The sequence below is a fragment of the Hippoglossus stenolepis genome, chromosome 11 (genome assembly GCF_022539355.2).
Source record: "Hippoglossus stenolepis isolate QCI-W04-F060 chromosome 11, HSTE1.2, whole genome shotgun sequence".
NCBI lineage: Eukaryota > Metazoa > Chordata > Actinopteri > Pleuronectiformes > Pleuronectidae > Hippoglossus > Hippoglossus stenolepis.
Window position 1 is genome coordinate 7,027,998 of NC_061493.1, and position 27,581 is coordinate 7,055,578.

Consider the following 27,581-nt stretch of genomic DNA (forward strand, 5'->3'; position numbering starts at 1 on the left):
CACCCCTCTACCTCTCTCTTTCTGTTATACAAGACACACACATCCATCCACACACACACGCGCGCACACACAAACACACAGAGCCATAATGGAGCAATTATCCTCTCCAGCTCCGATCTGCTCCTCTGATTGTAATTTGCATTTATTATTAGCCTTCAGCCTGCCAGAGGCTGTGAGGCGTGAGGATGGATCGTCATACACCACATCACACTGATAGACCTGCACAGATGCTTCATAAACATGTGTGCCCGAGGACACATCAACATGAGCCACATATACATACAAACCCACAAACATGCACCTCAATACCGCCTCATTATGACAGCGTGATGTTGCTTCATTTTGTTATTGCTGATCCTTGTTAATGATGGTACAGCGGGGACAGTATGTTCAGTGGTTCTCTATCGTAGTAATACATAGCTCACATTATGCATCGTGATGTCCTGTGATGTGCACGTCGTCCCTTCTCTCGGTGTGTGTTCTCATTCGCTGTCAAGATGGCCTCCGGGCTCATCATATAGAAATTTGTAAGAATTGTATAGGCTGACAGGGCACATACAGTACATACAACCCACCAGCACCCTGAAAGAGTTGCATGTTTTAGGTGCTCATGCACGCACACACACACACACACACACACACACACACACGCTCACACAAAGCGAATGGATCACTGAAGTGTGAAATGCCTCTGCTATCATGTCGTCTGTGTGGAATATATTTTCCCATCAACCTTCTATGACAGGTGCGCCTGCATGTGCCTGATGGGCTTCTGCTGCTGCTGTCTGTGTGTGTGTGTGTGTGTGTGTGTGTGTGTGTGTGTGTGTGTGTGTGTGTGTGTGTGTGTGTGTGTGTGTGGCCCTCACCGGCTGTCTGTTGTTTGGCACAATGTTGGGAGGACTCCATCAAAACAAAGACAGAGTGTCGGAGCAGTTTGTAGCTCACGTTCCACCTTGCTCTTCGACATTTGATATGAAGACACTCCATTGCTCAATTGCTGAAAAATGAACGATTGTGTCAGAAAAAGATGGTTCAGATAATGTTAGAATGATGGAGAAGTGAGAAGCAGAAGTACATTTTTAATATTGACGAACTCAAGATGGATTTTTTGTTTTTAATAATATTCTCTTGAGCTTCTCCTTAAACGGTTGGGTCCTACATGAACACAAGATTTATACCAATGCAATGGAAGAAGATGAAACATGATATTTTTCTATTTTCTGTTGGGTCTGTGCTCTCATTGGTTTGTAGTGTGTGGGGTTTAGTGATGCCACTTTTTTGGAACAAAGGTCATCAACCTACGAAGACAGTTGCTAGATTGTTTGCTTAAGTTGCAACTCAAATATGATCAAACCACACCCCCACAGTCCTGATTTTAGAAACCTGGTTTTAGTTATTGACTCTTAAACTTCTTATTAACATTACTAACTTGGTTTTCACATCCAACGTAATGTTGCTTATTTAGCTTTGAATATATTAATGCTACACATTCAAATTAAAACATTAAGATTATCAAACACGTAACACATTGACACAATTGCCAACCCCTACACCCTATTCCTCAAACAGCACTCTAATGGAAAATGTCTCATTTTTCAAACCTTCAGAATTTGTTCGACCTCTTTATCGAAACTAGCTGACAAATACTCAAAGCCAGGACTCCATGTTCATTACTGGATATATATACCTTTAAAAGAAATGAAAATACTATGTACAATTTGTGCATTGTTTTTATACAGTTTTAATTGGTAGAACACAGTTAATGTCATTGTTAAAGCTTTGTTACAATTTAAATAAAATGTGGGTTGAAAGGATGTCTGGCTGCAGTGAATGAACTCATGTAGGGCTAAATGGGGGAAAAAACATCATGCACAAAATTAAGGTTGTTGGTATCTTACCAAAGCATTTAAGCCCAAACTTCGTATTTTTAGCTCTGTTTTAATACCTTAATGGTGTCTTGTATGTTTGTGGGACCAATTTGAATGATGCACCTGACCTGCTGCGAGAAATTAATGCAAAACAACATTGAGATGAGTTACAACTAATGGAGGCAAAATATTCACAACAAATGTCCAGACTTAAGGGGTTGATGACATCTAGGCGTGTATGTATTCTGGAGACGATGTTCCATTTGTTTTGTTTTGTACATGCAGGAATGTACCTTAATGACATATTAATATTAATACTGAAGGCTCCTAACATTATACACTAAATGGGGACGTATGCAAAATTCATGATGTTGAACAGGAAACACATTTTGTGCAAATGACAAGTTCATAAGCTCAAGTATTTTGCACATAATAAATCATCACTATTTCTTCTGCTGGTGCAGTGAAAAGTCAAAGTTTTCTCCAGATAAGATTGATGGCCTCTTCTCCACTTTTACACTCTTCAAAACTCAGTGTAAATGGACACATGCGCACTCACTTAAAAACACATGCATACGGTTCAGCGGCACGTTGGCGTGCATGAGAGGAGGGTTCTCGAGGGAGCGCTCAGTCCGAGTAACTCCACTGCACCGCCTAATTGACGTGTGTTTCTGTGTGTGTGTGTGAGAGGGAGAGAGGGAGAGAGAGAGAGAGATAGAAAGAGAGTAGGGGGTGAGGGATGTGACACACCAAACTAGCCTCACCTTTCTCTAACCAGTGATTCAGACTGTGGCAGAAAATGAACGAGCCTGTCAGTCAGGTTCCAATTTAGCCTCTGAGTCTCTGGCCTGTCAGTCCACTCGACAGTTTGTATCTTCCTGAGGTTTGAAGACAACCGTGAGACAATGCAGTCAAATGCTGAAGAGTCATGAACCTATTAACTGCACACATACACACAATCCTCACATCATCTCACACACACAGATTCAAGACTGAGGGCAGCTCTTTTGGTGTGTGCACAGCTAATGTAGTAATTACAGCTACTTATTCGATAAAATATGGCTGACATGGTGGGTGGACAGGAAAAGCAAGGCTATGTGTAAGAGGGGCCTGGGAAAGATACCTTCAAATTCTCTCTTTTTTCGAAGCTTAAATACTGTCAACAACTTTTGGCGCATATTAAGACTGTTTCATTTCCTGGATGGAGTAGCCAAAACAACTCTGCACTGCTGTTGCCAACTGAAGAGGAAGGAGAGAGCAGAATATGTGGCAATGTTTAAAATACATACTAAAACATGATATAGGCCAGTCGAAGGTTTAAGAATCAGAAACACAGTATTATATTTTGTGCTCTCTAAAGATCACCGGACAAAGTTCAGACTGTCTCTGACCTAGTTCCTTATATTGTGCATACCAAATTAAATCAATAAATTCATGATAGTGATTTAAGGAATCTTTGCCAGACTTGGAATCACATTACAAGAGACTTCCTCATTTAGTTTTTTCACATTCAGACCAAATGCTGTAGTATCTCATCCATTTGTGAATATCAAGCCAGATGTATGTCTAACACTACACGAGAATATTGTTCTGACCTAGTTAATGTTTTTATGAAGGTTAAGATCCTGCAGTCCGTGAAGGCAGCAGGAACTTCGTTGCCATGGTGACGCTGGAGCACTTTCTCGCTGTGTTGACGTGTGTTAGCTGTTAGCTAACTGTAGCCGTTAGCTAACTGCAGATAAGACCAGGAAACGTCAGCTAACATCGCAAGAAACTGTCAGAATTAAAAACACAAGGGTTACAGGTTGAAAATTACTTTATATTCCTCCACGAGCAGGTGAGTCGTGTTACTTAAATACAGTTTGATGTACTTGTACTTTAGAGCTATAGCCTATTTCCTTAAGTGTTGACACTTGTATTCTACTACATCAGCTAGATACATGGAGCCAAATACTGCATTTTATACTACAGTAACTACATTTATTTGACAGCTTTACAGTAGTTTCTGGTTACTTTTCAGTTTATCAATTTACTTTAAATGATCATGGTGCTGTAACGTCAGATTAATCTATCAATAAGTCCACAATATACTCGTACTACTCGAGTTTCTGTACTATTGTTTTGGTGCTAATACTTTATTATAACGTACTTTAACTTGAGTAAATACAGTATTTCCACGCTGTGATGTCTTGAAAGATCTGAATACCTCAACTGGTCATCACTGTTGTTTCAGATAAGATAAGATAAGATAAGATAAGATAAGATAAGAAGTCCTTTATTAGTCCCACAATGGGGACATTTGCAATGTTACAGCAGCAGAAGACATCACATAAGTAGCATGCAGTGCTTGGGTGAAGGACTATAAAGAAATAGAAATATACAACAATATATAGAAAAAATATAGATGTGATTAAACCGGTATATACACTGTAAAAAATATATGATGTGTCAGAATATGTACAGTGAATGGATTGCACATACCGGTTTATATTAGACAGAATTTTTTTTTACAAATGAGTATAGCACAGTGAATATTGCACAGTTGAGAAGTGTTAAAGTGACAGTCCATAGTGGTGGTGCATGGAGTTTTACTGGGAGCAGAGCTGGTGGTACAGTCTTACTGCTGCAGGAAGGAACGACCTGCGATACCTCTCCTTCAGACACTTAGGGTGGATCAGTCTGTTGCTGAAGGAGCTGCCCAGTGCTGTGAACACCAGGCACTAGGCATTACTGCAGATTCAATATTTTCAGATGAACCCAAAGTTAATATGAAAAAGGACTTTATCGCTATAATACTTGAATGGCTGTATCACCTCGCTTTTTGGACAATATGGGATAATAACATCAGAATATTCACAGTATCACAGACAAACTGACAAGCAATATAATCACTATAAAAAATACCAGGGGTTCTAAGATAATACTCAGATGCAATGTGTTTAGTGTTTTTCTCTGCTGGAATTCTGTTGCCAGGTTTTGAGTGTTTGGGAAAATCCTCCACCAGTTCACAGAAACAGGTAGAGACTGTATAGAATTAGTGACACTTTCAACACTGTGCTGGTTCTACTTCTGAATTATATTGTTCATAGTCACTGTTGAGATTTGCAGGTGTTGCACAAACTCACTGCTCACTGAATATTTTAAGCTGTTTATTTTGATTATTTATTTGATTGAAAGTCGCCACCTTGATGTAGTCATCAGTAGAAGTTGGCTCTGCTCACACTGAGATAAGAAGAAATTCACTCAAATGCAAATCCGTGCACTGAACATCACACCCAGATTCATGTCCATTTTAATGGAGTAGATCACATACCTCCACCAAGGCCCAAAAGTCCCCTTCAATTCAATTAAGCTGCACCACTTTTCACACACTCATGGACATCAGTCCCCTTATTGTGCCTGATCCATGTAATCACTGGGAAATCTGTGAAAATGTCAAAAAAAAACACTATCACTAAGTTTTTAAAAAATGAAAAGAAAAAAATCATCCAGATTATTCAAATTTTTTTAGATGTTTGATGTAATTGTTCTACCCTGCTATATTTGAATATTTAAAAGGAACCTGATCTTGCAACATTAGTGAAGCTCACACATAAATGCATAAATGTGTTACTGATTTTTGCATAATTGCGCTTGCAAACAAACCAATCAACAAAAAGACAGGGGGAAAACATAACCTGCTTGGCGGATGAATGATGATTCCAGTTGAATTCCATGTTGTGCTTCTGATGATCATTAGCCTTTCATGAAAAGCTCCTCATCTTAATTTTAAGTTTTAGAGACAATGAGGAAAAGGACAGTCACTGATAAACCTTAGTAAGGAAGTAGGAAAAATACCACGTTAAGAAATATACATTTCTGTCAAAACCTACAATGCTCATCTCGATGTTTTTTCGGCTTCCTTCAGGAGTCCTCCTGCCTGCACCCGGCCTCATTCAGGACAGGTGGGTACTCTGAGATAGATTTCACCATTAGGGAATTGACAGAAACACATTTTCCTTCACTACGATTCTCTACATTTTTTTCATTCCTGCCAGGAGACTGAAAAGACTGGATCCCCAAGTGAGGATGTGCTGCACAGAGGAGGTATGAGATGGACGCTCTAAGAGCAACGGACAATGAATCTAATCAGTACTAATTTGCATAATGTTCAACAATTTTAGAGGGAGAAATCTATTTCTGGACAGACAGAGCTGATCATTTCCTCCACCAAAAGCAGCCTCAAAACACCAGAACGCAATGCAACCATTGGAAATACTAACGAGCGGGACACGTTCTTTATCTTGAATGAAAAAAAAGATCACTTTCATTGTCATTGCAGTTTATGTTTCTCAGTCTTTACCATGCACATGAATAAATATGCACATTTGTTCCCGCCAAATTTGTCAGAGGTAATTCTGGGAAATGTAGTAAGTCATAGACAAAGTCATTCAAAGGCAGTAGAGACAGACAACAAAGAAATGAACTTAGAGCTAATTTTGACCTTTAATCACTTCACCATTCTATTTCATTTGTTCTGGGCCTACATTACTTTTGTTTTATTATCCCGAGATGTTCTTTGCTATCTGTGTTATTTTCCTTTATCAGTAAGTTTAATGTTTTGTTGATAGCATCCAGACAGTTTCAGCTTTCTCTCCTCCAATGTGATAAATATTAAATATTTATATCTGTTGTGCCAAATAGAAAAATATAGTGTGTCTGTGGTTCTCTCTCTTCTCTCTTGTAGATTGTGTTTGGAAGGAATCTGTGAACATAACACCAAGGTTTGTACTCACCTCTCACACACAGAGGTTAATGAGACCAATGAAACATACACCCCATGTCCAGTTTTAAACCTTCAACATGATTTCAGGGTTGAAGAACGAGCCGCATCAGCGCCTGAAGAAGAAGAGCTGGAAATGAAAGACTGGAGGAACACGCAGTCATCAGGTCCAGGAGAAACAGGTCGGTTGTTGTAGAATTGCAAAGAAAGAAATGTAGCCAGAAAACAATGGTGACAATGATAATTAATGGTTGCCAGGAGGGAGGACTCATACTCCTCCGCTTGTTGAACCTCTCCATACACATGAGGTGAAGGAGGAGGAAGGACAGAGACAGGAAGAGGACGCTCAGGATGAAGATCTTGCAGCTCCCTTGGACCTGAAATTAAAGGTAAAGACAGTGTTGATCAGTGATTACACACTGTGTTGAGAGGTTGGCTCGAACTTAAGCGCTTGGTTTCAGGTGTACTTGTTGTCCATTTGAATGTGAGATTAAACTTAAATTCAGATGAGGGTCTTTTGGTTTCAGTTCCTCAGAGCTGTGGTGGACAGAGAGTTGCCGCTCGCCCATAAGCTGTGTCAGTTCAGTATGTATCCATGCAGCTGTACAGTCAATACATCAGCCACCGGTGAGGTCAGCCAGTGATGATGACTCTTCTCTCCTCATTCCAGTTCTCATCTATGAACCAGACCATCCTGAGGCCTCTGAGTTTCTCTCGCTGATCCAGCAGAAGCTGCTGGAGGGTGAGTTTCCTCCCCCTTCATATAAACACAAACACAGAGGCTGCATTTTTTCCAAAACACACCATCACGTTTTGTCATGTCTCTTCCCCTTAGAGCAAGAGGAACAGGAGAGCAACGAGGAAGATGAGGAAGAAGATGATGTTAGCGATGATGATGAAGAGTCTTCTCAGAGCACCAGCTCTTCTTCCTCATCTGACGATGATGATGATGATGACGACAATGAAGAAGACACATAAGTGAACAGACACACATCACCTCCCATTAAATCTTTTGGACTAATCTCTCTTCTACTTTTCTATAAGCATCTTTTGAAAAAACCTATTCTACATTTTAATACAGAGTAACTTTGGTCAGTATAAGTCTTTGATCATTTTGTAGATTTGATCTATTTTTCATTATTGACCTGTATATAAATATATACTGTGGACAAAGCTGATGCACTCGGGGGAAGAAAGTTATTAAACCTCTGCTGATATAAATCTAATCATCTGTGAACCTGAAGAGAAAGGTTTAAAGATTCAGAGAAAGGGTTTCACTTATTTCACAGATATTTGCTCTATATTGCGCACACAATACATTAACTTGTCTGCACATGGTAAATGTGAATAACCAAATGATAATAATAAATAACTAAGAAAAAGTCAAGAAAAATGTATTAAAGCTTTGATGGAGTCAGCATACAAATCACAACTGATGTAAATAAACTGGGTAAAATGGATGTGAAATTGGAGCTGCGGCTACTGCTCACTTCCATTTTGATCTCTTTTTAAAGGATATCACTTCAAATCCACTTTGAGTCGTTAGTTAACATGAACATCATTCGTTTTAACAGACAAAATGAGATTGAGAAACATTGTTTTGTGAAAATACTGGTTTTAGCCTGAGCTCAGTTCTCAGCCCAGTCAAACAGTAAACACCTGTGAACACTGAAAATTCAAGGTTTAAAAGACACATGTACTTTCTCCATGAGCTTTACTGTGAATTTCTATACACATGTGTCTGGGACTCTTTTCCATTTGTGCAAAGAAAAGTGGACGTATTGCTCTGCTTGGTTGAGGTGGACAAAGATAAACTAAATGCGACAATTGAAAAAGATGAAAATAAAAGTATGTGGCTTATTAAATGTCCGTGGAAGACAAAAACCAGTGGACAAAAACATCAGATACGTGTGCAGCGATAAGTAGATTGCAATGTTCCTCACATACATGACCGCCAACCATATCTCCACCATGGCTCTTTTGGTTTCCCAGTAATGTTTGAGATTTGACTGCGGTGCTCCCATCTTATTTCTTCCTCTTTAATGGGGTTCAGTGGCACCTGAGGTGGAAAATGAGTCCATGTCCCAATGAGGCGAGTCCATGTGGGATTGTGTGTGGGCGTTAAACTTTTCAATCTGCCCAAAGTTTTTGATTTGAACAACATTTTCAAAGAGGAAATAATGTGTTGTTGTCTTGATGTGTCTTCTATGAACAAATCTACTTGTTAAGTATGGGTACTATCAGCGCAGGACATTTTGAATCCTATCGCCCAGTATGATATTTTGAGTTATCGTCACATGGCACTGCTTCTCTTCATGAGTCGTCTCTACACGCATGACTCGGGAGCAGAGACAGTTTGGGCCCCATCACATACGGGCTGTATAATAATTTGCAGTGGCTGAATGAGCATAATGGCTGGTCCCTTCATGGTCCATTCAGTGGACTGGTACACATGCAGGCACGGGGAGGACAGTGAGGACACTAAGTCAACGCCCGCCAGGCTACACTCACTTTGATGTCCCCGGTGTTATTGTCCATGTCAAGGTTATAAAAAAAAAAGAAGGGTGCAGGTCAAAAATGATGATGCATGCAGTGTTGTCATGAAGGTGAATACAACAGTCGGTGCTCGTGTGGATGGATGGATGGAGAGGCGGGTGAATCACGGACGCTGCTCTCTCCATCCCTCGCTGCCTTTTATAAGAAATGTCTTTAATCTGGGTTGAATCACCTGGTTAAATAGATGTCATGAAACACCTCGCAGAGCTTCCACAGGTCCATTTCAACTCGATCAATCACAGGAATAAAGAGATGTAAAGGTGTGACATTAATATCTGTATCTGTTGTTACTGAATCACCATAAACCAAGTGTGTTTGACATCCCAAGGTCAATCTCTATGTGCACATTTCACATGCAAGTCTCCATCCTCCATCCTGTGACACACCACCCACACCTGGAGACACACACACACACACACGCGCAATGGGGTGCGCATACGTCACTGGTGTTTTTCCTTTTGGCTTTTTAGGCTCCTTAAAGTGGATTGTGGCTGTCAGCGGCACTCAGGGAGGCTTCATTAGTCGTCAGTGGGAGGAAAGGCTGTGACTCACGCCTGCGTGAAGAGACCAATGGGCAGCCGGAGCCTGAGATATATATAAATAACGAATAAAGAAAAAAAGATATTCTTAAGGGAGAAAGGGTCAGTTGCGCGCCGCTGGATGGGATTTTATTAGTGCGCTCCGCTGCTATATACTCACCGTCTCCGCCACTGGACTGTTCCTCTGTAGCGCCTTTGGGTGGCGATTCTAACATCTCCACTTCTAGTTTCTCTGGACTCGACAACCTGTGCGCCCGAGAGCCGGTAAGATGCCTCTATTCCAGCTGCGCCTTTATCACACATGTTTCGATATAAAGACAGAATAGTGTTGATCATAACGTCAGAGGTGAAATTATATGATGTTATTAGGAAAATAAAACTGGGTCCTTGGAGAGAAAATAGTCCCAGATGAGTGTCTCTCATTGCGCGGTGACATTGAGTGATGACAGTGTGGGAGACGCTTGTTCAAAGCGCAACTTAATTGAAATGTCGATTGCTGAGTCAATATAGGTGAATGGCATGTGGTTATTTATGTGGACATTATGGTTAAATATCGTCAATATTTGTTTAATTAACCAATCTTATTTACAATGGGAGTGATTAGGCTTCTCTGACCTATATTATTACAATTTATTTTCAACTAACATCTCATCCAAAACAGGCTGAGAGGAGTCAGTCTGTTTTAATCTATATAATATATAAATATCAGCTGCTATCTGTGTGTGTGTGTGTGTGTTTATGACAGATAAACTCAGATTTGTCTGATAAATATATTAAATATATTTTTCTCCAATGAGCAACTTACTGTAGAAAATACCGCCTCTATTTTTTCCATATTCAGCTCCCTGGTAACTTCTTCATTTCCTTTGTTTTTGTCAAGCGGGATTTGTCAATATGGGTTGCTGTTCCTAAAAGGAAAGCCCCCATATAGGCATTATGTTTTCACCATAAGTATTTATCCAGGGCGTTCTGCTTGTGCGTCGTGCGCAATCCTCTCCACATTGCGCTCTTTGATTCACAGCCCACCCAGCCATCCCTCAGGAATAAATCGTTCCTGTGGACACACTCATCATTTTCTGATCATTCACCCTCCTCTAACAACTAAACTCATTGTCATAACTCAAATATATATAGGCTATACATATGTATTAATTGGATAAGGCGACCTGGTCTTCCCTACCTAACCTTGGACCGTTTTATTTGCAGTTGAATTATCCCCCAGCTGGAGATCAGATAACAGAGGACTGATGGCTACGTCTGAACCGAGAGCCACCGGCGGGGACCAGGACCCCAACACCGCCAATTTAAGACCTCCGTCCACAAGTAAGGGGCCCTCTCCTCCCTCTGCTGATGGTCCTGCTTCCATCCCCGGGGGTGTAGATTCTCGTTACACTCATGGCTGTGCGTAAACGGGTCACTGGAGCGGACAGAGAGTCGGTGCCTTGCTCAGAGACACTCCTGCAGTGCCATTGCCAACAAGGAGGCTTCACCCTCACCCCTCCCACACACACACACACACACACACACACACACACACACACACACACACACACACACACACACACACACACACACACACACACACACACACACACACACACCCTCTCCGCCTGTGGCTGCCTCTCTGTCTCCCTCTCCCCTCCTTCTCTGTCTGATAAAAGCGACTCTCTCCCGGGCCATTTGCTGTGCGGGCTCTGTCGTTAATCATTGCGGTTAAAAACAGAGCCATCACAGCTGCCTGTCGCTGTCTGGAGGATCAGCGGTGCGCACCAGGCTGTGGACCCGGCGCGGAATTTACGCGCACTGAAGGCAACGATATTTATAATGATCCAGGGGCGTGATGGTGATAATGTTACAGAAGAAATGCATTTCACGGAAACACATTTCTTGATAAGTGAATATCTTGCCCTGGCGCTTTTCGGCTGGTGATTTCTTTCGAATGATTTCGTCAAATTCCATAAAATCCTGCCGGTTTTATTCTATGATGATTTATGTTTGTCATTATTCTCCTTATCTCTGAATGTTTTAGGCCTCCAGAGCCTCGGATTGTATTGATTAGCGTTGTAGAAATCCTATGCAGCTCATTTCTTTTTTTTTAAAACGTGCCTGAATCTATTTATAGGAACATTAACCCATGGGTTAATTCATCATTTTAAGCCTTTGTCGCATTCGCAAAATCGTCTCCATTATGGTGCACTTGAGCAGCCATCTGCAGTGCAACGCACCGAAACAATTACAGGCTTTTTTTTTTTTTTGTCTTCAGCCAAACGTTAGAAAGGAAATGAGCTGTATTGCCTGAGGGGCCAGGGTTCACTTTTAATTTCATGAATTTCCCCTCGTTAAATTTAGTTTATATATATTTTTTAAGCCTGTATTTATTTGTGGCCCTTGGGTGCTAATACATGTCGCTAAAGTATCAGAGTGATTTGAAATGTGAAGAAAGCCCATTAAAAGAAAAAGATGTTTGTTTTTGTCTGACTTGCTCATATGCTGCTGCTGCTGCTGCTGCTGGATGTTGCCATTATCTCTCCGCCACGCTCCATCTCATGCCCGGCGCGGCTTCCTGTGTCTGTGTCTGTGCGTGCGTGTGCGTGTCTGTCTGCGTGTATGCATTGGCCTCAGCACTTCGAGCTGCTTTTTCTCCCCCTCTCTCTCTCTCTCTCAGGATGAAATTGCTTCAGCAAATTCAAATAGGCTCCTTGGTTTTGTTTTGAAAGTTTTCCATCAGGTGCACTCTGTGCCGCCGCCGCCGCCGCCGCGCGCTCTGCATTTTATTCGCTGTGGCTTCTTCTGCTCCATCTCACGCATGTCCACGCTCGGCTCTGTGTGGTGTGTGCGTGTGTGTGTGACCACCATACAGTAAGTTTCTGCACCTAGCCTGCTATATACTTCGCCGGCCACAGACATTGCCAGCTCGCTCCAGTCACACACCGTGTTTCACTCAATTAATTCCTGCCCTCCTCCGTGAGCTCATTTCACGGGTGTTAATTCCACTCCGCCCCTTGGCTGGGTGTGTGAGCCACTGCCGGTCCCTATTGATTGAACCTAAATCGGAAATGTTATCAGACTCATCCCCTTATGCTCAGTGGTAAATAAAAAAAAAAGGTGTATGGATAAAAAAAAAAAAAAAATCTGGGCAAACGACCTCAGTGTTCTTGCGTCACACACCTGGCCAAGAGCCGTGCGCATCACGCCTCCACATGTGCTGCTTTATATGGCTTTATCCATCATGGTGTCTATACGTGTAATCCCCGCGGCCTGCACTTGATGAAACTTAAAAGGTTCATTCTGTTTTAGCTAACGAATATGCGTGGATGCACGGATGCACACGGAAACTGGGGATGAAGATCTGTGGTAAGTTTTTTTGCGCAGGGGCCCTGCAAAAGCCGCTTCACGCAACTTCATGTTTATGCTGTATTTTACTGTTTTTGACATCCCTGGGAAAAAAAAGTGTCTGGGAAGAATCAGATTTTTATTGGCACGTGTAGTCATTTTACATTCTTCTTCATGGTTATTATTTTGTGTTTATTACAATAATAAACGTTATTTGTATAAAGCCTTTTAAAGGAATATCAAAGAGACCAAACAAAGACTTGAGAGAGATGAAAGAGAATGAAAGACACATTATAGATAACAAGCCAACATCATGAAAGCAGTTCTGAGGCGGTGAGTTTCAGGGATTAGAAAGTGGACAGTTGTGGGTTTATTTCTCATTAGTTGTTATATTTTGAGGCCTTCTGAATTATAGCCCAAGATAACGGCTGTTTAGAGCAGGTTCATCTACGACTTGATCTACGTCACTTTGCGTTTCCATCCTATAAAGGTCAGTGGACATTAGCCTGTAGGTCTGATGGTAAAAAGACCCCCCACCCCCTCTGAACCCCACATGTCTTTTTCATTTTCATCAGTGGGAGAAAAAAATTCAGGAGACAAGCCTGGAAATATGGGTTATGCGGTCCAGAGCATCTATTAAATTAGATAGTAAATAAAGGAGGGTTCTTCTCTTTGGCGACATATCCTCAAATGACAGTTTACAGTGGAGAGCAGCAGATCCATCATCTGAAGCAATTAGTTTCTTTTTAGCAGGAGCAGTGCTTTTAAATACTTACTTACTAATAACAATACTACAGTTAAATACGGCCATTTGTTAAGAATTTTTATTTCTAAGCTTTTTTAAATGTTTGGATCAAGGAACAATTTTTTTAAATAAATCCAATGATGCTTTGAGTTAAAGCAATAGAGCTAACAGAAAACAAGGATTGACTTAAATATGCACTTTACTGAATCCGGAGTTGTACATGGACGTTGGACATATAATTGGCCCCTCTGTGTAAATTGTGGCCCTTTTATGGCCCCTGATTTAGGGAAACGCTAGATCTTCTCTAGGTTTCTTACACATTGAAGATGAATGCCATAGATGTGATCAATCTTTATATCTTATTGGCCTGTGGATCGGATGTGTTTGATATTTCTGAGATTGGGAAACTGATCATTAGATTTTGATTGGTTCTGCAGGGACATGAAATGGAAATATTTCTATATGTTTCTATGAGGGTCTCATATCTGTCTATTGATCTTTGAGGGTGTCATTTAGAATTTAACGAGCAAGATTACCATAGAGTTTCCAGTGGAGGAAACAGGAGACAAAGTGTTCTACAGATAACAGCGTGGGGCTTTGCCACGTTTTTGCGCACAATTAGGCCCGGTCATTATGCCGCAGATATACTGAGGGGCCTGTATATGCAGAAAATGGATCGATCACGGAGTTGCGAACGCAAGCGGCTCACAGACAGGCCTCAGACTGCTCCGGGGCTCTGTACATCCTTCATTAACCCCTCTTTATGGGCTGTGTGTTTATTGGCTGCATGGATCATCTCCGCGGGCTGTCCTGCGCACTGAGCCGCTCAGTCTGAGGACAGAGGAGGATGCTGGGTGGATGGGTGGGTGCTTCCTGACCCGGGGAGTGGTCGTGATGTCACACAGGGTGGGGCGGCCACCCCTAACACGTGGTGCCTATTGCTTGAGAGAGTGTGTTCGTGGGTGTGTGTGTGTGTGTGTGTGTGCGTGTCTGTGTGTGGGTGTGTACATGTGGCCTCTATATAAGTTTGGCCTCCTCTGGAAAAGCATTTCTGTTGAATGGATAAGTGCAGCAGGAGCTGACTTTAGATAACACAGATATCATTTTAATAGCTGCCCCACCACCTTTACATTTTATATAAATAATACAGAATATTTGGACATTTATTATTTTGCTATAATATAATTTATTTTTATCTTTTTGGTCTCATAATTAAAGTTTTTACGTGTGTGGGATGGAGGTGTTTGGTGATAACTGCTGCCCTCCACCGTGTAACACCCTAGGGTTCCTGCAGAAGAACAACAGCATGGAGGAGAAGGGAAGGCTCACAGGCCAGAAGAATCTACTGTCCTGTGACAACAGTGACCGGGAGCCAGGCTTCCGCCACACCGAGACCGACTTCTCCAACCTGTTCGCACGAGGTAAGAGACATGTACAAACAAACCTATATCTACTTAAAAAACTACACATTACGTAAAAAAAACCTACTGCTACGTAAAATCCTATTGCTACGTTAAAACCTATAGCTATCAAATCTATAGCTACACAAAGACCTTTAGCGACATAAAAACCATTGCTATGAACAAACCTATAACCATGTAAAATCCGACAGTTATGTCAAAACCTATAGCTGCGTACAAACCTATAACTACTTAAAAACCTTTCCCAAAGCCATAGCTACGTAAAAACCTGTAGCTAAGTAAAAAGCTATAGCTGCCAATCCTATAACCACGCAAAAAACCTAATCCTACATAATAACCTATAGCTACAAAACCTGAGTGCTTTTTTTAGAGCTGTATCTCACATGGTCAAATACTTCAAATTAATGACAATAGTGAAATTATTAATATTATAAATAATAATATTATAATAATAATAAAAATAATACTATTAATAATAATACCGGTTGAGTGTTGGTGCTTTTTTTTTCAACTTAAAGCTGTTAAATGTTGCCCAAAGAATTTAAAAAGTGCCATCATATCTGCACTCTTTTATTTGTAAACCTTATTTAGTTTTTTATATTTGTAAAATATTATTAGTCTTAGGGGAGGTAGTATTATAGGTATTATAGGTAATTGTTAAAAAGTTGTAAAGTCAATGATTATTACCGTCTAAAGAAATTTGTGACCATATGTGGGGCTGTTATTTATAGACTATTCTTATCCCATATGATACATTTTATGTTGTTAAATTCTTGGCCTATTGAACGTAGGCCACCATCTTTAAAAATGAGTAAACTTCTTAAGCCTCTTACAATGTCATTGTACAAGAGTATAATGACAATAAAGATCTTGGAATCTTGGAATCTTGAGACATTGACTAAATGACACAGCTTTCTAAAAGCTACACCATTAAACAGGCTGACTCATAAAGGAGGCCTCCATAATCGGCCCAGTATTTTTAAATTCTGCCTTCAATCCTCAGACCTGCTGCCGGCCAAGAATGGAGAGGAGCCCACCATACAGTTTCTATTGGAGGTGGTCGACATCCTCACCAACTACGTCAAGAAGACCTTCGACCGCTCCACCAAGGTGCTGGACTTCCACCACCCTCACCAGCTGCTGGAGGGCATGGAGGGCTTCAACCTGGAACTGTCCGACCAGCCCGAGTCCCTGGAGCAGATCCTGGTGGACTGCAGGGACACGCTCAAGTATGGCGTCCGGACAGGTGGGTCAGGGCACCAACAGAGGATAATGAGCTGGGAATGTGAATTAGAGAGACGACTTTAGCTCTGGCCTTATTTTGACCATGATACAGTCATGCACATTACTGTATAAAACATAACAAAAATAGATGGTTCACAGTAATTCTATGATATTTACCTCTCCAGTAATATGATAATTGACAGTGGACCTATTTAAATTCCCCCAAAAAACATCAATTGTGTCTCTTTTGATGTGAATTGATTTTAACCGTACACAGGTGAGTTCATCACAAACCCTGAGGGACGGAGCTGTTTTCCAGACAGTGTATACAGTTTATTACGATGTCTGGATAATTCATCGCCCCCCTGGTGATTCACTTGACATCCTCCTGTTCTCCCCCCCCCTCCACTTATTAAAGCACGTGTCGCCTGAGGGGATCCTAACACGGCCTGTTTCGTTAGAGACGACAGCGCTCAAACTGTCCCATGGGTTTTATACATCACACTTACAAGTCACTTCCCACATTGAGACGTCGTATTTTCTTATACTTATTTTTATTCTTATTCTTATATTTAATTGTGGGCGAAGGAAGAGCTGTCCTTGGTGCTGAAACTATATTTGCCCCCAGTTTGTCACGGTATAAGATGTTCTTTTCCTATTTAAAATATGTAGGCTATTTAAAGCAATTTCGTACAACGCACACATTTATAATGTAAGCCACACAGCACTATACACCAACAAGGTGCTTATATATCCATGACTGCATTTAGGCTCCAGGCCTGTGTGTGCAAGCACCTTTGAGTGTAAATGGCTGTCATGCAGCCTTGTTACCGGTGTAATTATGGTACACTGAGCTCGCTGTGTCACATCCCTCAGGTTTCAGGTTTGGCCAAGGGAATAAAAAATGAAAGCACACATTCGTATTATGTTTATTTTATAAGGTTATTTTCACAATCAGAAGGAAGGGGTCAGCTTTGTAGGAGTTTACAGTCATTATATGACTTCTCCATGTCCTCCTGATTGCTTTCTCTTTATAACAGTCATGATATTTATGACCACATGCTATTTTGTGTTTAGGTCACCCGCGCTTTTTCAACCAGTTGTCCTCTGGTCTGGACATCATCGGTCTGGCTGGAGAGTGGCTCACCTCCACCGCCAACACCAACATGTAAGTCGTACAGTACGCTGCTCCATTTGTTGTGTGCCTGTGCATAACACAGTCATCTATACAGGGGGAACACCTCCACATGTCATGAGAGGAAATCAGCCTCTTTGTAGGCCACTGGAAACAGCCTGCAGTCATCATCCTATACACTTATTGTGGAAGTCGCTCATGGTGTTCCCCTCAGCTCTCTCCACCATTGGTCCCAACAGCCTTCCAGGGCAGTTATATAAAGTGTTTGTCTTGTCCTGTAGAGAGCGTGTGTTGACAGAAGGTGGGCTGCCACTGTGTGTACTGTATATCGGAAGCCACCCAGCCCCAGGGGTTGTTAGATTGCATATTGATCTCAGGTCACAGTTACATGGTGGCCCGGTCTGATAGAGGGCATGGACCACATCAACATCACACACACTCTCAGCACACACACACCCACACACATGCATGTGCTGCAAATAAGCCATAACTCGGTAATGACTAGAATAGATTGAGGGACATCATAATAACACTACTGTTCAATATCAGTACAGAACAAACTCACACACACACACAGACGTGTCTCCCTGACTTCAGAGGACTTAACAACATGGCTTACATTGATTTCCTGGACACTGACTGTAACCTTAACCATAGTTTCTACTTACCTAAACCAAAAACTTACCTTAACCTTAACCTTAATTCACCAAAATCGTAACCCTAACCTCATTCTCTGCATTCTCAATTGTCATTTTAACTTCCTCACTCTAAAAAGCTGCAACTAATGATTCAACTATCAATTAATCTCCCAACTATTTCCTTGTTTATTTTACTTGACTATTTCAGTCTATAAAATGCTTAATATCCTCACATGTTTTGTTTTGTCTGACCAACAATGTAAAACATGAAAATATAATATAATTACTGCACAAGAGACAGAAAATGTAGCAAATCCTCACAACGTAGGAGCTGGAACCAGGGAATCGTTGGTATTTTTGCATGTAAATCAATTGAGTCATTGTTTCAGATCGCTAATGTTTGAGAGAGAAATCAGAGCATGACAGCAAAATCAACAGAGCTCATTACAATGACAAGGTCTGAGCTGCACATTAAAGGACAGAGAAGCGACATAACAGCATTAAAACAAACAAAGCAGAATCAGTCAATGGATGAGTAAAACGAAAATGTTACTGTTTCAAACCTTCATGTAACATCCTGGAGTTTCATGGTACAACTTGACATGGAGCTGCAAAGACAGCAGGCAGGAGACCATAGACTTTATACACAAATTGAGCATTCAGCGACTCTGGCTGCCGTTTTCTCCTGAGGATAATAAACCAAATGCTGAAGGAGAATTGAGACACTTAATTTATCCCATTTCTCAAAACATTAGCTTAGGAACCCACCCTCCTCTTAGTGGAAACTTTCCCATCTCATCTCCTGGTTGGGAGACTGCCCCAAGAGAAAGGCACACTGAATTCACACACTGGCAAACACACGCGCACACTCTCTTAATGACTTTTACACACACACACACACACACACACACACACACACACACACACACACACACACACACACACACACACACACACACACACACACACACACACACACACACACACACACACACACACACACACACACACACACACACAGCAGCTCTGGCTGTCCCAGATACAGCATCTAGGGTTTCCAGTCCATTGACTGCAGGCTCATTGAGAGCTGGTCTTAGCAGATAGGCCAGCTGGGCCCCACACTGATACACAATGTCCTCCGGCTGCACAGAAAACCCTGTCGCACGGAGGAAACTGGCTGCCGCAGCTCCCCGCGGAGAGTCATTCTGGCTCCATTGTCCCCATGGATACAGAGTGACCCAGTGGTCCTTTGAGGGGCTGAGAGGAGAGCGTGGTTGGGGTCAGAGGGTTAGTCACATAGACACGCACACACTCAAACACAGACTCACACACATCGAGTGCCCTTGATGATGATAATAAGGGTATTTAGGGGCCGTCCCTGGAGACGGGCAGGTGACTGAGGGGTAATTTTCACCCTGAAAAGACCAGTGATTGGCTCTGATTGTGATAATGATCACCATTATTGTCATTATGGCGTGAAATGACTCACAGACAGAAGGAGAATTTTAAAGAGGTTGTCTGATGTGGTCGGCATGAATTTTAATAAGGGAGACGAGCAGGATATTAAATATTATTGTGATCCTTATATGAAGCATAATTCTAATTTAAAAAAAGATATATTTCAATCATCATGATTCTGAAATTGGTGCAGTGGGGGGGCTGCAGAATGACACATTTTTACTTTGTGATTTTATCCTCACAGTCCATCATCAGTAGTCATAGTCAGATATATTAACAAAAGCTACTATTATAGTCAAATCCTCACCAGGCATAATTAGAGAAGAAATATCTCCTTTTTCTATTTTTATTCATCTCTATGTTTTTCCTCCCATCTTTTTTTCCTCAGTCATTGCTGTCATCTTCCTTTCTTGTCTTTTCTTTTCTTCTTGTTGTCCTGTGTCTTCTTTGTGCCCTTTCCTCGCTCTGCTTCCACATCCCCCCTCCTCTTCTTAAGTCGTCCTCCGTGGTTTCTTTACGCTCCTGCATCTAACAGCTTTTTATCCATCCTCCTCGCCACCCAAACTACAAACTCCTTCACTCCTTGTTAAAGACATGGAGAGGAATCAAAGGGGAGAGCAGATAACGTTATTGTTGTTTTAGATGGGGATGGCGGTGGTGGCTGATGGCAGTTGGGGAGTGTTGTGTAACTGGCCTCATTAGACGCAGGATAAACAGGGGTCAGTCCTGAGGGTGTGTGTGTGTGTGCGGTGAGATGCCCTGTCAGTTAGCCAAAGCCAAGACTCAGGCATTATGTGACACATTTAACCTACTTTCTTGTGTCGTTTATGGACCAGTTATTTTATTGTTTGTTCTCTGACACATTAGTTATTGTCTTTTAAGCATTTCCTCTTGTCTCTTGAAATGACAGAGTAACATTGATAATCAGTCTTTTCCTCAATTCCTGTTTTTTGGGGCCAACAGAGGCTGTTATCTCCTTAAAACACTCGGCCTCTCTCTCTCTCTCTCACTCACACACACACACACACACACACACACACACACACACACACACGTCCTCTCAACCATCAAATCAGCCCCATTCAGGCTCACCAGTGAGATTGGCAGGGCTGACAGATAGTCATCATAGCTTTGTGTGCTTTAATTAAACTACTGAGTGATTTTTAGGAGGCATTTGAATATGAATGTTTGCTGCCTACTCCTATCAGACACTTTTTAATTAGCCCAGTCAGCACCAGCTCCAGTTTGTGCTCTGTGGATGGAATTATCGCAGAGCTAATGAAAAACCAATGTGTGTGTTTGTGTGTGTGTGTGTGTATTTATTTGGCCTCTCTAATCTGCCAGTGTGTGCGTAATAATCTTCTTTTATCCTTCTTTTATTCAAGCAGTTGTTAATAATAATAATAATAATAATAATAATATTATGAATAATAATAATATATTTATGGGTAAAGCACTTCTCAAAACGGTGGTACAAATTCTTCACAAATAAAAAACACACAAACAACATAAAAGCACAATCATAAAATAATTAAATAATTAAAACCCTAAATGTGTCGGAGAAATTCATGCACAACCACTTTTTCCAATAATAAAAACTATAATTAGGTAAAATAAGGGAAATAAAGTACATGTTAAGCTTTGTGGTGATGTTGACTGACGCGTTGCTTCATGAATGATGTGATTGACAGGTTCACCTATGAGATTGCTCCAGTGTTTGTGTTGATGGAGCAGCTGACTCTGAAGAAGATGAGAGAGATGATTGGTTGGCCCAGCGGAGAGGGGGACGGCCTCTTTTCACCAGGTTAGTCATTATAACTGCACCCATATCCTAAGTAATTATAATATAATTACTTTTCAAAACAAGACAATGAAGTTACATCACTTTAATGATAATATTATAATTGTGCACCTTCTGCTGTCCATGGTGCATAATGTGATGTGTCGTTACTCAACAGGGGGCGCTATCTCCAACATGTACAGCGTGATGATGGCACGTTACAAGTATTTCCCAGAGGTCAAGACCAAGGGCATGTCTGCTGCTCCCCGCCTCGTCCTCTTCACATCCGAGCATGTACGTGACCATGAACAGACACACACACACACAAGCACACGCACACGCACACGCACACACACACACAATTTTAAGTATCGTAATAAAGTAGGTGCCATGCTTCATTGACTGCACATTGAGGCCATTGAAGAAGTCCTGTAGTAATCAGTAGGTCTATTTGAATCAAGCCAATGGCTATTTTAATGGATTCGTTTTTGCTTTTATCACATCTACTTCTGTCCGTAAAGAATTGCACAGTTGACAACATGGCAGCCAGTAAGACAAAGCTCGTGTAGCAATTAGCTCACAAAATCTCTGCTCTCCGTGAGTCGAGCTGTTATTTCAAGGAGCGGTGAGTTATTGTCCTAATGTGCGTCCCCCTACAGAGCCACTACTCCATAAAGAAGGCCGGCGCTGCTCTGGGCTTTGGCACGGAGAATGTGATCCTGCTGAGCACAGATGAGAGGTACGGGATTTACTGTAGGAATTTAAAGCCACAATCTGTATGGAAATTGTGTGAAATATGTGTATGCTAAGTATAGAGTCATGATAGAGATGCACGGCTCTGCGCTCTTTCAGGGGGAGAGTGATTCCTGCAGATCTGGAGGCCAAGATCCTTGATGCCAAACAGAAGGTCAGGGTCTTCCCTACATTTTTGTCTGCTGTTATTTATTGTTAATCAATCTCTCGTTGTTTTTTACTCACCTACCAAGATTTTCTCCTTCTAATCTGTACGTGTGGTGATTCTGCAGGGTTGCGTGCCACTGTTTGTGAACGCCACAGCTGGTTCTACCGTGTACGGTGCATTTGACCCCATAAATGAGATCGCTGACATCTGTGAGAAGTACAACTTGTGGCTGCACGTGGATGTAAGTAGCCGTAATGTTTGATTGTAGCAGCAAGGCGAGGCAAGTTTGTTTGTACAGGACATTTCAGCAACAAGGCAATTCAAAGTGCTCTATATAAAAACAATTTTTTAAAACACAAATTGTCAAAGCAACATAAGACAATACAAAAAAGAAGCTTTAAAAAAGAGTTTAAAAGGAGTTACATAGATCAAAATAGATGAATGAAATAATAATTAAAAGAGTAAAAGTAACAGTTGGCCTTTAGTCTGGGTTGAACATGTCATCTTCAGGTTAACTACAACAGTGCTCTGCAACTAGCAGCCTGCGGCCAATAATATCTGCCCCACCAGATCAATATGGTAACCTTATTATTTTTATTTCAACATAATGTCGCCTGACACAAATATTCATGGGTGTCACAGGTGCTTATCTCCTTATGGCAGCAACAATCATGGAATCACTTCTTCTTTGGCAATTTGTCTTCATTTGTTGCTGCAATGCTTAATATCAAACTGAATTTCAAAGCTTTTATTTTGAAGAATTGTGTAATTGGGTCTGAAGTTTGTGTCAATAGTCAACATGCAATGTATGAAAAAATAACACCACTTAAGTCAATAATTCAAACTTATACGTAAACCACATACGTAAACAGTGATAAAGCTGATTCAGTTTCATTTTATGAAAAAAATTCACTATGAAATCTTCACTGCAGATAAACCAGGTAGGATGAACACAAAGTTCTCTAACTTCACTCTGCTCCATAGACTGTTTGTAAAAAGCTCTGCACACAACGTCCTGCACACCAACAATACAAAGGGACAGTTTATTGTAGAACAGTTTGAGGAGAAGTCACTAATGACAAGGAATCATTCTGAAGTAGGTCTGGAGCTTTAACACAGGAAAAGAGAACAGCTCATTCCAAACAGGCAGGTTTAGAACCGGCACTGCATTGGTTTCAAAGAACTAAGAGTTGAAGTGTACCTGCAGTTTTCTGGGAGTTTTTTCCACTTGTTTGGAGGATAAAAAACAAATGCTGGTCAGAAATGTATTTTGACCCTTAGCAATATAGTGCTTTATAATAGTAACACCATGTCCTGGTCTGTGGGTAACAGTAAGTGTCTTGTCTCCTCAGGGAGCGTGGGGTGGTGGACTGCTGATGTCCAGGAAGCATCGTCATAAACTCAGTGGAGTTGAGAGGTTAGTACGCGTTAATAAATGGGTTTTAAACTTTCAGTGAATCTACATCAGTACATTAACACGTTGATGAAACGTTGCAGGGCCAACTCTGTCACATGGAACCCTCACAAGATGATGGGCGTGCCTCTGCAGTGCTCTGCCATCCTGGTCAGAGAGAAGGTACGGCAAACACACACTGGTGCTGACATGTTGTGAGCAGGTGAGCGGGTAGAACAGAGGGGTTAATAAGTGATGTGTGCTTTGTGTTCATGTGCAGGGGATCCTGGCAGGATGTAACTCCATGTGCGCCGGCTACCTGTTCCAACCAGACAAACAGTACGACGTCACATACGACACAGGGGACAAGGCCATCCAGTGCGGCCGACACGTCGACATCTTCAAGTTCTGGCTCATGTGGAAGGCCAAGGTGAGATGGAGTGGAGGGGATACACACACGTAGATCGGCTTAATCTGAAATAACATCCTTTAATCAACATCTAAAAATGTCTCCAGGCCAAAAGGAATGGTCGCAGTGTTAATCATGAAACAGAGGCTGTAACTTCATTAACAACGTGTTTTGTTGTGATCATCGCCTGATTCCCCCTGCAGGGCACCATCGGGTTTGAGCAGCACATTGACAGGTGTCTGGACCTGTCTCAGTACCTGTACAACAAGATCAAGAACAGGGAGGGATATGAGATGGTGTTTGATGGAGAGGTGAGCTTTTCTAATGTTCTACTCTACTTCTTTTGGTTCATGAGCAATAGTGGCATGACAGAAATATTTATAGGTAATCAAAGGTACAGTATGGTTGGTAATTTGTTTCTTCATGTCCCGTTAGCCATCAAGAAAAAAAGAAAAAACAAGTGTCATTTCATTTCTTTCGGGCCTGTCTGTCATTATGCCCATGCTCACTGCATACGACTACAGTCTCCAGCTGTAGAGATATACACCTCTGAAGCAGAGATGATAGCCAGACGTTTGCAAGCGAGTAACAGAAAGGTCGGCCTCTAGTATTTGCAGGCAGTGGACGCAGCTTTGACCAGAGGATACCGGGATTACTAACATAAAAAAACACTGAATTCTATGTGATGTTCTTGAACTCTTCCCACTGCCTCCATCTTTCTTCATTTTTTCCCTTATTTTTATTTTTTTCAGCCCCAGCACACCAACGTTTGCTTCTGGTACATACCACCCAGCCTGAGAGGCATGCCAGAGGGTGATGAGCGGCGAGAAAAACTCCACATGGTACAACACCTCTGATTTCGGCCCATTCACATTTATCCATCCTTTTTAATCACACAACCTATGGAGGATGTTTTTAATAAGTATTGTTCATAGCAGGCTGCTCTTCAGAAATCCAAGGTTCTGATTTGTTGTTTCTCTACTCCACCAGGTGGCGCCGAAGATCAAGGCCATGATGATGGAGTCAGGGACCGTCATGGTGGGCTACCAACCCCAGGGCAATAAAGTCAACTTCTTCCGTATGGTCGTCTCCAACCTCGCGGTCACCCAGTCTGACATCGACTTCCTCACCGATGAGATTGAGAGGCTGGGTCACGACCTGTAGACCTCAGCAATCGCTGCTGCCCCCTGCTGGTCTCTTATCTGTGATATTTCCAATATGTAAGATGTAATCAGTGAGGTGAAACACTCAGTGCTGCAGGCAGAGTAATGATAGGACGTGTTTTCGGTTCTTCTGCCTTAAGCATTTTGAATGTTTCTCCAAATGAAGAGAAACTGGCACTGAGAGAGACTCTAACTGTCCCATATAATTCCTTCTATAGAGAAAATAAATAAAACAATATCTGAAAGGTCCAGGTACAAATTACATACTCTAATGTATGTGTGTGTGTGTGCTGTGGAATCTTGTCATGTCTGTGTGCGCGTGTGATCTACTTTTATCGTCCAAGGAGGTTTGTCCTTTAATGTCTGTGTGTGTGAGTGTGATTAAATGATTAAAGGGAGAAAAGCACAGATTAAAATAATAATAATTCTGCTGTATCATACATTTGTTACACACAATTGAATCATTGGTGCTTTCAACTGTGGATATATATTTAATCTTGTGCACCGACCTACTTGTCCGAGCTCCTCAAGCAGTGTGTGTGAGCTTGTGTGTGTGCGTGTGTGTGTGTGAGTGGACCCTGTTATGTATTGTAGGCTAGCACTGTGTTAAAAATAAGCTAATGTGCACACCATAGGTACCAAGTATGATAAACTGCGAGGTTCTAACCTCCAGCAACTGATCCACAGTCTGGAATATTTTCCCTGGTAGAAATTTAAGATTTAAGATATCTGCAGCTTTCCCCAGTCTGTGACAACATCAAACTTGTACAACGCTGGCTCTTTCTCTGTTTCATGCAATCATGTGATGGCCATATGTGTTTATAGCATTGTTCAAATATTAATATTTGATTATTATATATAAGTACAAATGTGTATTGCATTGCCACTGTTTGCAGATTCAGGTATTTTTTTGTAAATGTATCTTTATGCGTATTACATGGTAATACATTTATAAATGTAATCACGGGAACTCGAGTAAAGTTTATTTATAGTGATTCTGTCAGCCAAAGAAAGAGAGTCGGGAACAGAGCAATCCATTGTCCTTCATATATAAATACATATAAATATATAACTTCTTATAGATTATAGGTGTTTGTAAAATGTTATCTTGACCCTCGACTGCGATGCAATTTATATGGTGTGTTTCTTTCTGTGATTGTTGGTCTTTTTGACTGAATGTTTTGGGATGACTGACTGGCCTTCTGATGAGATTAAGAATGATGTCTATATATATTCCTTTGGCAGTCGTGCTGGTCTTTTGTTTTAGAGAGAAGCACAAGGATGTGAGAATGTACTCTCCTCTCGAGACTGGCAAGAAAGGATTGTTGTATCTGTCTAAATCCTAATGCATTTACTGTAATAAAGTATATTTATTGTTATACATATTACCTGTATTCTCAGTGTTATAGGAGCTCAGTGGGATATTTTATGTAAAAAAGAGTTCCAGTTTATGTCTTTGCACAATGTTCACCTTTCTTTCTTCCATTCTAAATGGATGTGTACTATGGCAGTATTATATAAGAGTTATGTCCATAAAGTGTTTATGGTATCTAGGGACCATATAAAAATGGAACAATTGCATTAATCATATTTAAGGTAACCTGTGTACTGTATGTGGCCAGTGACTCCTGTACATAACCAATCCCAGCTGTAAGGGGACGTTTCCCAGGAGCTTTTCCGTAGGCACTTTAACACAATCATGCCATCGCGAAAAAGATCTTTAATAAAGTCTATTCAAGGAAAAACTGTCAAACTCGTCTTTCTCGTATTTATTTTGTTCAGTGGTTTCTCAAAATGTAATTTATATGAAGAGATTTTGGTTTTTGAGCTAAAATATCCTCCTTTGCCTGTGAAATGCCTGTTTCGTGGCTACACACATACACACACGTTATTGCCTCTCTGCCTAATCTTCCTGGAGAAGGCTTTGTTTGGCCTCCAGCTGTGTGTCGGATTGGCTCCTCTCCAGCGTGAAACCCTCCTCTTCTATCTGCACCAGTCTCTCGTGTATTTTTTGCTTTCCTCTCACATTCTTCTTCCCTCATCTACTTTATCCCCTCACTCATCCACTCTTTGCCTTCCACACATTCCTTATTCTCCTCTCATCTCTTCCCTCTTGCATTTATTCACCTACACAAGTACGTGCTGAAGCCGAAGCCACCATTTCACAGTGGAACAGAGCCTTTGCTTGCAGTGTTTCATAACCTTTACATGGAGGGAATAAAAATATGAGAGGGAGGAGAGGTTGTGGAGAGAAGC

At 41.4% G+C, this 27,581-nt stretch overlaps 2 protein-coding genes across 4 annotated transcripts; both read left to right on the top strand.

Annotated features, from left to right (window-relative positions):
• Window positions 1-3,527: 3,527 nt before the first annotated feature.
• On the top strand, window positions 3,528-8,017 carry erich2 (glutamate-rich 2). Of its 2 annotated transcripts, XM_035170697.2 has the most exons (10): window positions 3,528-3,705; window positions 4,842-4,885; window positions 5,776-5,812; window positions 5,906-5,954; window positions 6,595-6,631; window positions 6,721-6,812; window positions 6,889-7,019; window positions 7,158-7,215; window positions 7,301-7,372; window positions 7,466-8,017. In XM_035170697.2, exons 6-10 carry the CDS (start codon window positions 6,767-6,769, stop codon window positions 7,606-7,608), a joined length of 450 nt encoding a protein of 149 aa, XP_035026588.1. In that variant the 5' UTR covers window positions 3,528-3,705; window positions 4,842-4,885; window positions 5,776-5,812; window positions 5,906-5,954; window positions 6,595-6,631; window positions 6,721-6,766; the 3' UTR covers window positions 7,609-8,017. The 2 variants fall into 2 exon arrangements, with proteins under 2 accessions (XP_035026588.1, XP_035026587.1); XM_035170696.2 differs by lacking the exon at window positions 4,842-4,885.
• Window positions 8,018-9,681: 1,664 nt separating this feature from the next.
• On the top strand, window positions 9,682-27,078 carry gad1b (glutamate decarboxylase 1b). 2 transcript variants are annotated; one of them, XM_035171466.2, is made up of 17 exons: window positions 9,682-9,989; window positions 10,932-11,048; window positions 13,023-13,079; window positions 15,087-15,224; window positions 16,228-16,470; window positions 17,526-17,616; window positions 21,371-21,483; window positions 21,638-21,753; window positions 22,119-22,198; window positions 22,312-22,366; window positions 22,485-22,601; window positions 23,713-23,777; window positions 23,858-23,936; window positions 24,034-24,183; window positions 24,366-24,473; window positions 24,915-25,004; window positions 25,153-27,078. In XM_035171466.2, exons 2-17 carry the CDS (start codon window positions 10,973-10,975, stop codon window positions 25,324-25,326), a joined length of 1,752 nt encoding a protein of 583 aa, XP_035027357.1. In that variant the 5' UTR covers window positions 9,682-9,989; window positions 10,932-10,972; the 3' UTR covers window positions 25,327-27,078. The 2 variants fall into 2 exon arrangements, with proteins under 2 accessions (XP_035027357.1, XP_035027358.1); XM_035171467.2 differs by lacking the exon at window positions 13,023-13,079.
• Window positions 27,079-27,581: the final 503 nt, after the last annotated feature.

Bases quoted from the DNA above. Each gene is read 5' to 3' on its own strand.
- gad1b (XM_035171466.2), top strand. From the start codon at position 10,973: ATGGCTACGTCTGAACCGAGAGCCACCGGCGGGGACCAGGACCCCAAC. The intron at 11,049-13,022 runs GTAAGGGGCCCT...ATTCTGTTTTAG, and splicing joins TTTAAGACCTCCGTCCACAA to CTAACGAATATGCGTGGATG. The intron at 22,199-22,311 runs GTACGGGATTTA...GCGCTCTTTCAG, and splicing joins CTGCTGAGCACAGATGAGAG to GGGGAGAGTGATTCCTGCAG.
- erich2 (XM_035170697.2), top strand. From the start codon at position 6,767: ATGAAAGACTGGAGGAACACGCAGTCATCAGGTCCAGGAGAAACAG. The intron at 7,216-7,300 runs GTATGTATCCAT...TCCTCATTCCAG, and splicing joins CCATAAGCTGTGTCAGTTCA to TTCTCATCTATGAACCAGAC. The intron at 7,373-7,465 runs GTGAGTTTCCTC...TCTTCCCCTTAG, and splicing joins CCAGCAGAAGCTGCTGGAGG to AGCAAGAGGAACAGGAGAGC.